Source organism: Micromys minutus (genome assembly GCF_963924665.1).
Source record: "Micromys minutus genome assembly, chromosome: 18".
In the NCBI taxonomy this organism is placed as follows: domain Eukaryota; kingdom Metazoa; phylum Chordata; class Mammalia; order Rodentia; family Muridae; genus Micromys; species Micromys minutus.
The window spans coordinates 41,199,503-41,215,163 of record NC_137953.1 but is presented as its reverse complement, the minus strand read 5'-3'; the positions used below and the strand labels follow the sequence as shown (position 1 = coordinate 41,215,163).

The window sequence follows — 15,661 nt, the reverse complement described above, 5'->3', positions numbered from 1 at the left end:
CATCCTTATCTTTCAAAGTGGAACAAGCTTTCTCCCACATGTTTTCCTAACTGCCCAGTAGGTTGTCCTGACCCAGAAGTTCTAGAAAATCCAGCTGCCTACAGGTGAATCACCAGCTTGCCCCAGCTAGGTCCTCCTTGTCCCCTGACTTTTCCCAGAGCCTCCACTTTCCCAGATGCCTGTTCCGCAGCTATTTCAACCCCTTCACTTAGTGGCCACCAGTCCAGCTCAGTATTTCTCTCTCCGGAATCCTGGCTCCTCTTCTCTGGGCTGCCTCACCATCTCCCCCAGCCTCAGGCCTTCTGCTGACTTCTCCACCCACCCACGCTGCCCAGTCACATCTGGACTAAAACAAACCAAAGGCGTTGTTCCTCAAGCTTCCTACAGTCTAAAGAGTGACGTCAAAACACCTTAGTCTCAGAATCAAGGCTTCTGTGCAAGGTTGACTTAATCCTCCACCGCCTCCTTCATAACCCACTTCTCATGAAACTCAAGACTACAAAAGCCACCTCTCCAGGTGCCCAAGTCTTCCAAATTCTCTGTTTTCTCCATCCCATCACTCCACAAGCCCATAACAACAGTCAGAGGTGCCTTGAGTGGGACTCTACCAACTACAAAGGTCTTTTCAGAGTTCAATCTCATTTCCCCTGATGTACACCTCAAGACAAACCCATTTTAGAGATGAAGAAACTGAGGCACAGCAGAGTTAAGCAACTTGCTCCAGGTCATAAAGCAGATGGAGTGGTTTCCCACTGTGTTGTTAAGGAGGAATGGGAATCACCTTTTTAGCAGCAAGGCGTGAAGCCTCCGCTTCTTCCCATACACAGCCCATGGCAGCTGACATGGTGGCTGGCAGAGGCCACAGGGGACTGTGGTGATGGTGATGACAGTACCCAACACCTGCTCTATCTTCATGCTTCCTTCTGCCTCATACCCACACAAGGCCTTCCCTTCCTGTGTGGGAAGACATCTGTGTCACTTCAGAAGAACCTGCTTTAGCCAGCCTCATAGAAAGCTTAGCTTTATTATGACACCGAAACAGGGTCTATCGTATCTCAAAGCTTGCCAGATGCACCACCTGCCTAGCCCTGCCTCATAAGACTTCCCACCATCAGTCAGACCGGCTTTCCTACACCCAGTTCTCAACCCAATGGGCTTCACCATCCTATTACCCCATGCAATGACCACATTCTCCAGCAGGGGCCAGTCAATCCACCCTCTCACCACCACAGAGCCCATTCCTTGTAGTTCCTTGGTCTTACGGGTTTCCTCTCCGGGTGGCCTTGCCTGGCAGGAGGCATCTTCCTGCCTGGATGACACTAGTAATCTTCTCACCTATCACCAGCCCTCAGGCACTTTTGGGGCTGGGGCTTACTCTTCCATCGAAGAGGTCAACTGGTGGTTAGAACCAGTTTCTCTCCCATGATGTCCCTCATTTTCTTCACCCACCATTCGAAGCTGCCTGAGAGTGTATACCTAGACACATGTGTATTGCCGGTCTGTGTGTGTGTGTGTGTGTGCACTCACTCGCTCGAGAATGCAAGCATGCACACACTCAGCACTGCGGCTGGTACACTGAGTCATCTGTGCTTTTGAGCTCTTACTACATGGGCTTGGTTGATTTTGTTTCTCTGGCTAGCCTGTATCCCTGTAAGGTGATAGCATCTGTAGTCCTACTGTGATACCTGTTACCACGGCTGACAGACTGGTGGCACATAAGCACTCAACACGTGCTAGCCCATTCTTCAACTGCAAGGGGAAAAAAAGATTCTCTTCTGTGCCTTTGCACTGAATTAAGAATTGAAGATAGAGGGCCAGGGACATAGCTCATATGGTAGACTGCTTGTCTAGCATGCGCTACGCCCTGGTTCGGTCCCCAGAACTAAATAGATCAAGTTTATCCTCAGCTGCATAAAGAGGTTGAAACTAGCCAAGAGTGTGTGAAATGCTGTCTCGACACTTTTTAAAAATGTAATGAAGGTACAAGATAGTTATAATCCTACCACAAGACACCCGTGAAGGTCACAACCCCGGAAGGGACAAGCAGGGCTGAGAAGGTGAGATGACATTTTCCCCATCCCCAGCTGACCCCGCCACTCACCATGCCTTGCTCCAAGGCCTTCTTAATGTGCCTAGTGTCTGCCACTGGGAACCAGATCTCGGCAATGATGCACTGCTGGGTGACGTCGATGTTGCACATGTTCAGCACGTGGTAGACGGCCTTCATCTTCTGGACTTTGATGACCCAAGAGTGCCAGTTGGCAGCTGCTTCCTGCAGTAGGCGCTGTCGGTGAGACTCTGTTTGGGTAATGACCTGAGCGAAAATGAAAACAGAAGAAGGATTAGCATCCACGGAGGTATCTGATACAATGGCAAAAATGGGGGTTCATCTTCCATAGCGGCTTCCCCTGCCCTGAAAAGAGCATGTCATTTGTTTGTCTTCCCTACCCAAGGTGAGAGCCTACAGGCAAAGACCCTGTCTTCCTTCCGCTCTAAGATCTACCTCATGCCATTGTTCTGGGTTAAATCATGTGTCGAGATAAGATGAAGCAACGTGGATTAGCGTGACCCCAGATCTAGAGATCAAGGCACACAGACGTGCACTGTGGGAAGCATGCATTGATGAGAATGATGTATCCCTAGCCTAGGTCATCCTGGCCAGTGGCCACCAGACCACACTGGAAGGTTCCTCCCTAAGTCTCCTCAGCAAGAGCCCAACACAGGTAGCGCCTTGATTTTGTCCCTCTGGTCTCCAGAAAGAACTGTGTATGAGAAGCCAAGTCAATTATTGGAACCTTCCCAACTTGTCGTCATTTGTTACAGTGTCTCCAGAACAGATCAAACCATCTCTGTAATAATCCATCCAATAAAAGCTAAGGGATTTCATGAACAGGCAATTCCGCACAAATAAAATTCAGTTGATGGAATTACATTTCACGTTTTGACAAATAAAATAGGATCATCTTTTTCAGGAACTTTTCATGTGGCTATTGTGGTATACTATAAAAGACACACTGTAAGTGTAAGACCTATAATACACAGGCCTGCATACATGTCTTGAAGGGTCACTGGAGGGTGCAACCTGGCCTGAGGATTGCCAGGACCAGCTGGCACAGACTTCACAGCAAAGCTTACCCTAACAAAACACAGTGCACTCTCCAGGATAGAAATACCTGCAGGCCAAGGAGATGGCTCCGCATATGAAGGTGCTCACTGCAAAATCTGACTTTCTGAGTTTGAGTCCCAGAGCCCACAGGGTGAAAAGAATCCACTTTTACAAGTCCTCCTCCACATGTGCACACGAGCACACACACACACACACACACACACATACACATATACTCACACAGAAACACACTCACACATACACTCACACATACACACATGCATATACCTTTTCACACACACTCACACATACACACTCACACACAAGTAATTTTAAAAGAAAAATCCTGCAGGTAGGCAGGATTGAATCCTAGAATCCTAGTATATACAAACTATGAGAATGAACTCCAAGAGAGGCCCTTCTAGCACTCGATGGCAAAAATGGGGGTTCATCTGCCACAGTGACTTCCCTGCCCTGAAAAAGCATGTGATCAGTTTGTCTCCCATTTGGTCATCATCCCTAGTGACACCAAGTGTGTCTGTGATGAGAACATTCTGGAACAACAGCAGCACGGAAACTGGTTGTTGAAGTCAGCTGGGCCGACTTCTAGCCAGTCGATCGCTTGATCCTATAACTACTCTCACACTTTGTCTTCCACAATCGCTGCCAGAACTTGTCCTCTGGCTTCTCCACATGTCCACACATACATATGTGCGTGCATGTGTGTGTGTGTGTGTGTGTGTGTGTATGTGTGTGTGTGTGTATGCATGCCAGCACAAAATTTAAATAGCAATCAATCATCACAGACACACGTGGTGTCCCTGGGGATGATGACAAGCCTTTCCAAAGAAATGTATCTGGGATGCATCTAGCGCTCACATGGAAAATCCAGACTCACTGTTTTCTCAGTAGTTAATCGGCATAACAGTTCAGTACGGGCAAACTGGTTGTTCCACTCAGTTGGCTGACTAGTTGGCTGCAGACTCATCAGGCAAAGGTTGGCCATAAAGGGCTCCTTTCATCAGATATGGGCGGCTGCCTTGAGGTAAACTAGGGCTGTGGTCCATTTTAAGCTGAGAGCAGCATGTGACAGACATTAAGAAATGTCGGCCCCCACTCACTGAACACTGCTTTCTAGTTGTGTAACCTGCGGCAGCTCCAACCGGAATCGCAGAGCAAACATTCCAGGCCGGGGCCTGTGGACAGGATCCACATGAAAAGGGCAGAGACCATCAGCTCCCAGCCAGAAGCTCTCACTCACAGTGATTAAGTCTTCCAGCCTCACATTGACGCTGGCCAGCATCTCTCTGCGCTCGGCTGCATGCTCCGGGCAGGGGTAGATGGTAGCACGGAACCTGTGTAAAACAAATTCCGAAGGACACACGCGTTACTGCAGAAAAGCTTATACAATCCCTTTGCTATGGGGCCATCACCGACTAACATGACTCAAACGGTCAAGCCTTTGCTAAAATAGCCCCCTGTGTGTTCCTTATTAATGAGTCACGGCAACAGGGTGCAATGCCTCATGCCTGTAACCCCAGCACTTAGAAGGCTGATGAGACAGGAGGATTATAAGCTCAAAGCTTGTTCAGAGTGAATTCCAGGCCAGCCTCGGTGTATACCTCAAGGGGAGGATGCTTTCTAACAAGAATGAGGTCCTGGGTTCAATCCCCAGAACAACACACACACAGAGAGAAGTAACATAAGATCACTCTATGGGAACAGCTAAGCCATGGTGATTACTGTTTTCCTTTTCTATTTCAGCGCCAGTGAATCAAATCCAGGGCCTCCGGCATGTCAGGCAAGTGTCCTACACCCATGCTGTGTCTCCAGCCCGAGTCAGCCACTCAAGCAGCAAGCTAGAGGGGGTATAGCCTGGACCAGGCTCTGCCTCTGCTTTGTTACCTTGGTAACTAGTTTGTTACTTTCTCCCTGTTCCTGGGCTCATAACTATTGTAAGTGGGTTGCAGTTCAGCATCATTTAAAATGATCATCAGAAAGCGGCTCTAAAGTCCTAGTCAACTTCAAAGAGGGCCAGTCACTTGCACCCTGCGTGGTACAGATCTTTACCCACATCCAACCCCAACCACCAGGACAGAATGCAAAAAGTCTCTCACCCATCACAGATCTTCTTGATTTTCAGCCTGAGCTGTTCTCCTTGATAAAATATGATGAATATATTCTTTTTAATTTCTTCTTTCTGGAATATCAGAAAAAATATATATATTATTTTCCTTCTTTCCCAGTGTTGAAGATGGACTTGCCCTGTGTACACATTCCCCTACTGAAATATCCCTAGCACAACATAAACTATGAAATCTGAAAGCCCCCAGAGGGACAGGAGCACTAATTGTTAATTAAGGAGGCCACAGGTGGGTATCTAATTTTCTCACCCCGATGGGGAAGATCCATGCTCACATTGAAGAAAACACCTCAAATAGAGGCAAGGGTATTCCAAGTACCAAAACAGCAGTAGCTAGCAGGGTATCAGAGGCAGCCTAAACGTAACATCTATGCCTGATACTTAAAGAGAAATCTGTGACTAAGTTCTGACTCACACACCTACTGACTAGGTGCCCTTAAGAGCACTACTTAGGTAGTGGGTGTGGCGGTACACACCTTCAACCTCGGCATTCGGGAAGAACGTAAAAGTTTTAGGCAGTCGGGGCTAAGTAGTGAGACCCTGCTCAAAACAAAGGGACAAACAAACAAACAGAGCTATTGCTTAAAGTATGTTTCCTATTGGGGGTACTGAGTGACTGAGTGTCCACTTGGCTTGTGCAAAGTCCTGGGTTCAAACCTCAGCAATGCAAACACAAAAGTTATTCGTAAAGAAGCAAATGGAGCTGAAATGGTGTCCGTCAGCTTGTTGCTTTTCATTCAAGGGGATAAAGGAAAATTATAAAACACATTGTCGAAGGTGACAATCCAGTGAACTTATCACAGCACTCAGGGCCCTGGAATCAGGTGCCACCTCAAAGATATGCCACTTGTCAGGCCCAGAAAGTATCATGAAAATGTCACACACCCTTCAAGCCAGTAAGCCTACCTTCCTTGGATTCATCTTACAGAATTAATTCATTAAGAAGTAAAAATCCACATGCATAATCCCAGGACTAAGAAGGTGAGAAAGAAAATCTTGAGTTAAAGCCGGCCTGGGGATAGCAACACTGTCTCAAAACAAAAGGTTAGGAGGTGGGGACACTGTAAAAGGTACCCGGAAGCAAATGTCCAGAGATGCATCCTGAGGGTCACAGCATTAAGCATCTCTCACTCAGTAAATGGACACATGATTGTGTTGCTGGCTGTTCACAGGAACAAGTTAGGAGTGTTGGGAAATTTCTGCAAGTGCCTACTTTACACTGTTGCCAAACATCCTCCACCTACGAGTGCTCCCTGGTCTTTTTCTGAACGTTGAGGTCATCTAGTCTCTAGATCTGTTAGAATCAGAGATCCAGTCTGACTTCCTGGCACCTGCTAAGTGACCCTCTGTCTATGATCCCCTGTCTCCAGATAGTCCCTTTATAAATACTCTCTCCCATCACGATGGCTACATGTCAAAACTTAATTCAACATCACAATTTAGAATAACCACAGAAACAGGGCATGGTGCCCAGGCCTGTGATCTCAGCATTTGGTCACTATAGGCAGGAAGATCAGAGGTTCAAGACCTGTCTCTGCCACATAGACAATTTGAAGTGAGTCTGGAGAAAGTGAGACTCTATCAAAACACATAGATACACAAAGAATGAAGGATGCACAGGATTATAGATAGAATTTTTCTTATTATTTAAAGTGAAAAAGAACAGGAAAATCATTTCCACATAAAATTATAACTGCACTCCGGAGGGGCAAGTGGATCTCTGAGTTCAAGGCCAGCCCGCTCTACAGAGTGAGCTCTAGGACAGCCAGGGCTACAGAGAAACCTTATCTTGAAAAACCAAATAAATAAATAAAGTTATAACTGCCTTGGTTAGATAAGAGCAATACATGAAGATAGTTAAAATATATTGGTATACTGGGAAGCATTTTGGGGGAGACTTTTTTCTTTAATTACTCACAGGAAAGAGCATGAACACAGTCCCCCACCATCACAAATAATGCGGTTGAATTTCTCCTGTCGGGTCAGTGCATTTAGATGCACTGGATAAGTCTTACCCTGGGATAACCCTTGCATCTCCTCACCAGATAAATATGTGGTTTTTCCCCTTATTCTCTATTTTATTTTAACTATGATCTTTTTTTTTAAATCAAATGAAACTTAAAATTAATGTTTCAGCCTCTCATCTGGAAGATTACAGACTTTGGGCTTCCAGGAGTGAAGAACAAGTAGGTTTAAATATTCATTGCAAGGAGAGATGAAGCCTCTGGCTTATGGATTTAACACCAACAACTACTGTGCGGCTTTAGTGAAAAGCCCTCTCATGGGAAGCCTGTGGACTGCAGGCAGCAAGCATCTTCCTATCTTGACAGCATCACCCGGAAGGCCGTAAGAAGTGCAGGTCTCAGGCTCCACCCCAGCCCAGCTAGATCCCAGGTGACCCTTCAACAGGGGGTGGGTGTGCACAATAAAGCTTGAGAAACTGCAGTCAGCTCTAGGTGGTGAAAACAGACCGGGCCTCACATGAGACTAGTATGGTACATTCTAGAAACAAGACGCCTACTTGTGCAGTTGGAGGAATGAATCGGCTACACTGTGTAAGAAGAATTGGTTCTTCGATAGACCTTTCAGATGTACTAAATTTTAAAGAGGGGGATGAAATGAGGAGAAAAGAGATGGTCAAGGAAAGAAAGGGAGAGAAGAGACGGGGTTGGGGAGGAAACAGACACCAGTTGCTTGTGCAGGAAGGTCTTTAGTGCTACAGACTCTGTCCTGCAGGCCTGAGGTGCCCACCGTTACAGGATCCTCCAGAAGTGTGTCCATTTCACCAAACTTCAAGTACACGTTTCCCCGACAAACTCTCCACAGCAGCCTCTCGAAGGAAGCCATCCTCTCCCTGCTTATCACACCGGCCGTGAACCTAGACAGCAGGAAGAGGCACAGGGTCTGTGGAGGGATGATGGGAACTGCTCACAAAGCCACACACGTCCCAGCTCACGTCCCAGGTCCAGCTTGCTCACATCTTACTAGATTGTCTGTTTTCTTTAGTATTCTGTGTCCTTAACCATTGCAATTCTATTCTATACAACATTATAGACTGTATAATACTATATAGTATGTAATATGTATAATATGTATTATATATAATAGACCTTTTTTATAGGGTTGTAGCCAAAGTTGGTAAGTATGCAATTGTCAGGCTAACCTACAGAGTGAGTTCCAGAACAGCCAGGGCTACACAGGAAAACCCTGTCTTGAAACACACACACGCTCACACACACACAGGCGCAAGTGCGAGCACACACACAGGCACACGAGCACTGGTCCAGGTGTCCTGGTACTTAGATAACTGCCAGTCCGGCATGGTCTCCAAACTGTAACTTTTCAATGTTTTATTCTTTAGATGACATTGGTCTTGCACTATCTTTGGGTAAAATATTTACAGAAACATTATCTTGTTTCCATTTCAAATTTTGGTTTTTTGAAATAGGGTTTCTCTGTGTAGCCTGGCTGTCCTGGAGCTCACTGTGTAGACCAAGCTGGCCTTGAACTCAGAGATTCACCAGCCTCTGCCTCTTGAGTGCTGGGATTAAAAGTGTGCGCCAACAAGCCCAGCTCCACTTCAAATTTTAATAGGTTCTCAATATGTACTGAACAAAAGATTAGGAACCTCCAACCACACGGTTGATAAATATCTCAAGCTTCATCAATCTCACAAGAACACTGAACACAATCCCATGTTGAATTGCCACGTGTTTTCAAGAGTATTGTATGAGGTTTTTGAGTTGGTTTTTTGTTGTTGTTTTGTTTATTTTTGTTTTTTAGATTTATTTATCTGTTTCATGTATGCAAGTACACTGTTACTGTCTTCAGACACACCAAGGAGTATTATATGTTATATCGGCACCAGCTACTTAAGGTTAATTTGCCTGCTTAATTCTGTCATTTCCAAGGACATTTGAAAACTCCAAGTGCATTTTATCAAACATAAGGGGGAAAAACATCTCTACCTCCTAACTTTGTCCCAAAGCTAGGAAGAGTCACATATAAAGAGTGAGCAGATGCTCCTGATGGGAACCGCGTGCACAGACACTCCCCAAGGTTGACAACATGGATATAATCATGAACAAGGGGCACCCCTCCCCCACCTCACGGTAGAGAAGCTCTTGTGCAATGTATGGAAGCGTCACCTGTCAATCAAAGGCTGTTGACCTATTCGCTTAGGCAGGAAATAGGAGGTGGAAGTTCTGGTAGAGAGAGAGGATTCCTGGGAGAGTGAGGCTCAGAGGATTCACCCAGGAACGTGGAAAAGGAGACTTGTGGAACCTGAGCAGAGGTAACTTGCCATGTGACTGAAACTTAGATCAGAATAAATGGGATATTAACTGAGAGCAAGCTAGAGAACAAGCCAAAGCCTATGGCTAAGGTGTTTGTAAATATATTTTGAGTATCGGAGTTGTTATTCTGGGAGCTTGGGGAGTGGGAGGAAAACCAGACAGCTCACCAGCCTTGTGTATTACTCCTGGGTCTATCTCTGTGTAGAAGCCTTGTATTCATTCACAGACCATTCCACACCCAGGAGTTCATCTTTCGCTAATTCATCAGTCAGGGAGATTGATCACATGCCAGACATCAAGTGAAGGACCAGGTACCTATCCACACCCAATTCTTAGGGCATGGAGCCATACTAACCCCAACTTTCCAGTCATGAATGCGGGTATGGCCCTTAACTCCAAGAGACCCGAAGTGTCTTCAACAAAGAAATCTTCACCTAAGTTGGTTTCTGTCTGAAAGACAAAATACCATCCCTGTCATCAAACACAGGACAACATAGAAACCGCTGGACCCCAGGGTTTACTCTATTTCTAAGGAAGCTTTAATCTTCCACAGATGAACAGGCAGATAGCTCCTTGTCAAGACACCACACACACACACACACACACACACACACACACACACACACACACACACACACACCTCCCCACCCCAAGCCTAAGTCTGCTCAAATCCAGACCTCTCTTGTTCTGACTGTCCTTCTCTTGGGCCATACTTCTGTTTCCTTAACTAAGACAGTGTCTCATTATGTCACCCTGGCTGGCCTGGAACTTGATCTATAGGTGCCAGGCCTGCCTCTGCCTCCCAAGTGCTGGGATTGGATGTGTGAGCTGCCATACCCAGCCTCAGCACCACAGTAGTTTTTATTTGTTTGAACCTGATTCACTGCTGCTGTACCTGGAATGTTTCCCTTCACTGGTAATCTGGCTATGGGGCAAGAAACAAAATATTTTATTCAGCCAGGGAGATTGAACAGACCAGCCAGTTTTTGAGATAGAAACTTAGGGCTCTGAGGAAAGGGCCCTTTATTAACTCCACCCCAAGAAAGTTGAGGTGTTTACCTCAAAAAAGTCCTGGGTTTTCTTTAGGAGGTATTTGAGCTCTGTCAGTTCCAAGAAGCTCTTCTTCAAAGCCTGGTGGTTCTGGTTGGCTTCCTGGAGCTCTCCTTCCAACTTCTCTAAGGTCGTCTGCAAGGGAGGAAAAACGAGCCAGGTAACAAGTGTTGTGATATTTCTTCTATACCTTAACCAATTAACCATTAACCACAGTCAATAACCAGAAATCAAAGAGGTGGCCCCGGGTCATAACATAGCTGAAGATGAGCCTGTTCCGATGCAAGTCATGCTTTCTTGGAGACTATAGTGAAAGCCAGGCTGTCCAGATGGGAACAGTAAGAAATCATTCTGAGGAGTGGAAGACAGCTCATGAGGAAGTCCGGTGTTGTCCCCTCTTCTAAACCCCTAAAAGGTAGTAATCGTCTACACTGGGATTTAATTGCAATGATGGTTAAAATGCAAAAGAAAGAGACTATATCATCTCCCTCAATCTCTCCCCCAACCCACACCCCAGACACCCCAATTCTACATGGATCCAAAGAGCCAAATACAAACAAGAGAAAAGAGACTACAGAGGAGGTGAGGGAAAAAAGCAAGAAGGCAGAACTGAACCAAAAAACAATTTCTTTTCCCAAATGAGCACGCGTGCGTGCACACACAATAAGACTTGTGATGAAACCTGCTGGAAAATCACCAGCAAAATCAAGACATAACCACATGAAGTTAAATCACCTAGTATATTCTAGGCACAATTTGTGAATGTAATATTGAAATTTAACAGCCAGGCACAACATCTCACACTTTAATCCCAGCACTCAAGAAGCAGAGGCATGGAGACTTCTGAGAATTAGAGGCCAGCCTGGTCTACATAGTGAGTTCCAAGACAGCCAGAGCCATATAATAGAGAGACCCAGTCTCTAAAACAAACAAACAATATAAGGTCAAAGCCCTTTAAAGTACAATGGACAGGGCTGGAAATTTGGCTTAGGAATAAGAACTTACTGCTCCTGCAGGGGACCCAATTTCAATTCTGAGCACCCACATGAAGGCTCACAACTCCCTATACAACACCCTGTAATGCTGTCTGAGGAGACCTGACGCCCTCTCTTCTGGCACCTGTAGACAGCAGGCACTCACACAGTGCTCAGATATACATTCCGGCAAAACACCAGTACACACAAAGTAAAATGTCAAAAAGTTTGAAATAGAAAGAAGAAATATAGTAGACAAAGATAAAATTTTAAATGGAGAATAGTAAGCCATGGTGTGTGTGTGTGTGTGTGTGTGTGTGTGTGTGTGTGTGTGTGTGTGTACATATGTGCGTGGCCGTGTGTATATATTTGTATGGGTACATATGTGTGAAGGCCATGGACCAGCCTGGATGTTGTTCCTCAGAAGCAATCTACCTTGGTTTGTTATTTCGGTTGTTTTGTTTGTTAGATGGGGTCTCTTGTTAGCCTGTAGCTCATTCATAGGCTAGTGAGTCCCCAGGATCTGCCTGTCTCTGATTCCTCAGTGTTGGGATTACAAACGTGTGCCACCATGTCTAGCTTTAAAAAAAAAAAAAAAAAAAAAAAAACATTTAATATGTATTGTATGTTATCAAACTCAGGTCATTGTTTGTATAGCAAGCAACTTTCCTATCCTGGTGGTTTGATAGGAATGACCCCCATAGACTCATGAGTTTGAATGCTTGGCCATAGGAAGTGGCACTATTAGGAGGTGTGGCCTTGTTGAAGGAAGTGTGTCACTCTGGGGTGGGCTTTGATGTCATATATGCTCAAACTATGCCCAGTGTGGAACACAGTCTCTCCTGCTGTCTGCTGATCAAGATGTAGAACTCTCAGTTCCTCAGTACCATGTTTGCCTATACACTGTCATATTTCCCCACCCTGATGATAATGGACTAAACCTCTGAAATCAGCCCCAATTAAATGTTTTTTTTTTTTTTTTTTTTTTTTTTGTAAGAGTTGTCCTGGTCATGGTGTCTCTTCACAGCAGTAAAACCCTAACTAGGATGCCTATTGACCTTTCTTGGCATTCTACAACTATACAAGGGCAGTAAACTAAAGAGTGGAGGCAGAAACCACAACCAGTGAAAACAGACTAAGTCATCTATGTTCACACTGTGATCTCTGCCGTCTTAAGACTAGGCTCATGTTCCAAGAGATCCAAAGTCCTTCCTATCCTCCTTGGACACTAAGCACACACTTGGTGCACATACATGCAGACAAACAGTTACATGTATAAAATAAATACATCTATTTTTTAAAGGAAGGCTATCCTCTGCTCCCTGAAAACAAGCTTATAATGACAGACAAACTTGGATCAGAGAGACTCAGAATTCCAGCCTTAGCTCACCTGAGGATTTTACAGGACTGTCAATAAAACCAATCACCACACACTGAGTCCAGCTGGATGGACTTTTTTTTTTAAGGTGGAAAGAGCCAATTCACAGACTTTGTGTGTGTGTGTGTGTGCCAAGCACATAACTGGAAAATATCACCTTCCACCCATATTGGCCCACTCAGCTTGCCCTATGTCAACACATTAAGACTTCACTGCCAGTGAGAAACTTTGGCGCACAAAAGAAATCTCTCTTCAAAGTGGGGTGAACTTTGTTGAGAAAGCAAAACAACTCTCCCTTAATTAGCATAAGAGCCCTAAAGTTGTATCCAGAGATTTTCTTAGGACAGTGTCTTAGTTGAGGTTTCTATTGCTGTGATGAAACACCGGACTCAAGCAACCTTCAGAGAAAGGGGCTCTTTTCACCTCACAGCGCTACACCATAGTCCATCACCGAGGAAAATCAGGACAAAAGAGCAGGGCAGGAAACTGGAGACAGGAGCCAATGCAGAGGCCAAGGCTTGCTCCAGAATCCAGCCCAGGAACGGTACCACCCACAATGAGGAATGGGCCCCACAATCCATCACTAACTAAGAAGATGCCCTATGGGCTTGCCTATAGCCCAATCTTATGGAAACATTTTCTCAACCAAGGCTTTCTCCTCACAGATGGTTCCAGCTTGAGTCAAGTTGGTTTAAAACCAACTAGCCAGTGCTGACACAAAGTAACCCCCAAAAGGAACTATCACTCACTTGTTCACACGTCAAAAACATGAGAACCACTTGGCTATTCTGAGCTGGGGAGCTGTTTAAAAATAAGGCACATACCTCCAGGGTGATCATTTCCCGGGGCAGAGGGGTCTCAGGATCCTTGTCAGGCACTTGGGTTATAATCTCATTTTGCATCTCATCTTCCAGAAAACCTAAAAAACAGGTGAGCATGACTTCTCAGAACTAAGCTGTGGTCCGCTGGAACAGGTGCCCTCGGCCAACTTAGCTATCTGTGCTGTTTGAGCCCCCGTCCAGTAGCCAGGTCCATCCTCCAATTTTCTGTACCCTCCACCTTGGGGATCACCTCAGAAAGCATTACTCGTAGCATAGAGTTATGCCAAGTAACGCAGTAGTTTTGCTCTACAAACTAGTGACATCTTCCGGTTCACGTTTAGGCAGGAAGGGGAAGTGGCTTACGGAGGATTCTCTCCAGTGACTCGCACCTTCGAACTTCATTCACAAACTTCCTCTGGAAACTGTTCACATTTGCGTTTAGCTGCAGGAAAGAAGAACCACAGGCTTGCATTAGCATTCTACAGCTGCCAGTGTCCTTCCTTCAACACTGCAACCTCTTCTTGACGCTGGCCCATGAGAAGCAACGCCCCAGATTGTTGCTAGGAATGTGTTCGGACTACATATGGCTGTGCTCAAGATACAGGAGTTATAGGCAAGTGCACTCTCCTGTTCCCACACTCCTCTGATAGGTCAGGAACAGGAGGGACCTTGAATACGGTACAGGTCTGCATAGTGCATCCGAGTCATCAACAAGAATTCGACCTTTGCTGTGAGGAACACTCACATTGGTTCTAGAGAGAAGGCTCGGTGGGTAAGAGCACTTGCTGTTCTTGCAGTTAGGTTTCCAGCACCCAAGTCAGGCAGCTCATAACCGTGTAACTCAGCTCCAGCGGATCCAGTGCCTATGGCTTTATGAGCACCTGCTCTCACATGCACAAACTGGCATACAGACACACACGTCTATGTGTGACAAAAATAAAAGTTTTCTAAAATGTTAGTGAGAGCCGGCCTCCTGTCGGGTGCTATGCTAAGAGCTAGTGATGCAAAGGACAAGACACAGGCTCCCACAAGGGAGCTGAGGCTCGACTTTTGAACTTGCTGAGGAAATAAAGGACCGATTTTCTAAATTGAACTCAGTAAAAGCTTGACAAAGATATATGACCCATGAGAAGCAACGCTGCAGGCAGCCCATTCCTAGCATATCTTCACTGGAACGCAGTGTCATTAGCAACCTCGGACTCCAGAATGTGCTGCTGCCTCTAGTCTGACTAGTCAAGAGACTCCACACTCATGTTGAAAATCGGTAATCCACTCATTCACTGCCCAGACCCGGTATTTGGAGATGCTGTACAAGGGTTGAAACATGGAGTTGTCTAACACCAGGCCCTTTCACTAGAGCTTCTAGAGAAGATATGGGAAGAGGATTTGTTGAGGGTCATCAGAAATCTTAGCCGGAAGTCAGGGCCATGGAATTCCACCCATTTCAGCTCTGGGATCCTCTTCCTGGTTGTGTTGATGAGCAAGAAGAATTGTGCTAAGGGCTGTCTACTGCCATCTCCACCTTCTTCCCATCTCCAAAGAATGTGATACCTACATCTTTGAACTGAACCACGCCAAGCTCTCCCAGCTCGGCCACACAGCAATAGGCAGCCTCCACCTGGAGAAACACTTGGGATAAGCACATCTCCTCACTTCGAAACACAGACGCCATGTTGATCCAGCCTTAGTCTGGAGGGGGAAAATGAGAGAGATTGAAGGTAATAAATATATGAAAATCTTAATGTGGTTTCTTTCAGTCAGGACTTTATAAAACTCAGGGCTGGATTGAGGTCCAGTGATGGCACACTGACACAGCAAGGATGCCATGTCAATCCCCAGTGTCCACTACACTGCAGAAAGACAGACGGACGGACAAACAGACAGACAGATAAAA

General features: G+C 45.7%; 1 protein-coding gene across 1 annotated transcript in view; it reads right to left on the bottom strand.

Annotated features, from left to right (window-relative positions):
- Positions 1–15,439, bottom strand: part of ATP6V0A4 (ATPase H+ transporting V0 subunit a4) — a gene marked incomplete at both ends in the record, with an annotated part of 43,945 nt that extends 28,506 nt beyond the window's left edge. Inside the window, 9 exons of the mRNA XM_080932031.1 lie at positions 2,102–2,314; positions 4,368–4,461; positions 5,224–5,306; positions 8,001–8,127; positions 9,900–9,994; positions 10,604–10,729; positions 13,771–13,865; positions 14,131–14,209; positions 15,323–15,439. Of these exons, the coding sequence (XP_080788157.1) occupies positions 2,102–2,314; positions 4,368–4,461; positions 5,224–5,306; positions 8,001–8,127; positions 9,900–9,994; positions 10,604–10,729; positions 13,771–13,865; positions 14,131–14,209; positions 15,323–15,439 (1,029 nt within the window). The remainder of the gene's footprint in view (positions 1–2,101; positions 2,315–4,367; positions 4,462–5,223; positions 5,307–8,000; positions 8,128–9,899; positions 9,995–10,603; positions 10,730–13,770; positions 13,866–14,130; positions 14,210–15,322) is intronic.
- Positions 15,440–15,661: the final 222 nt, after the last annotated feature.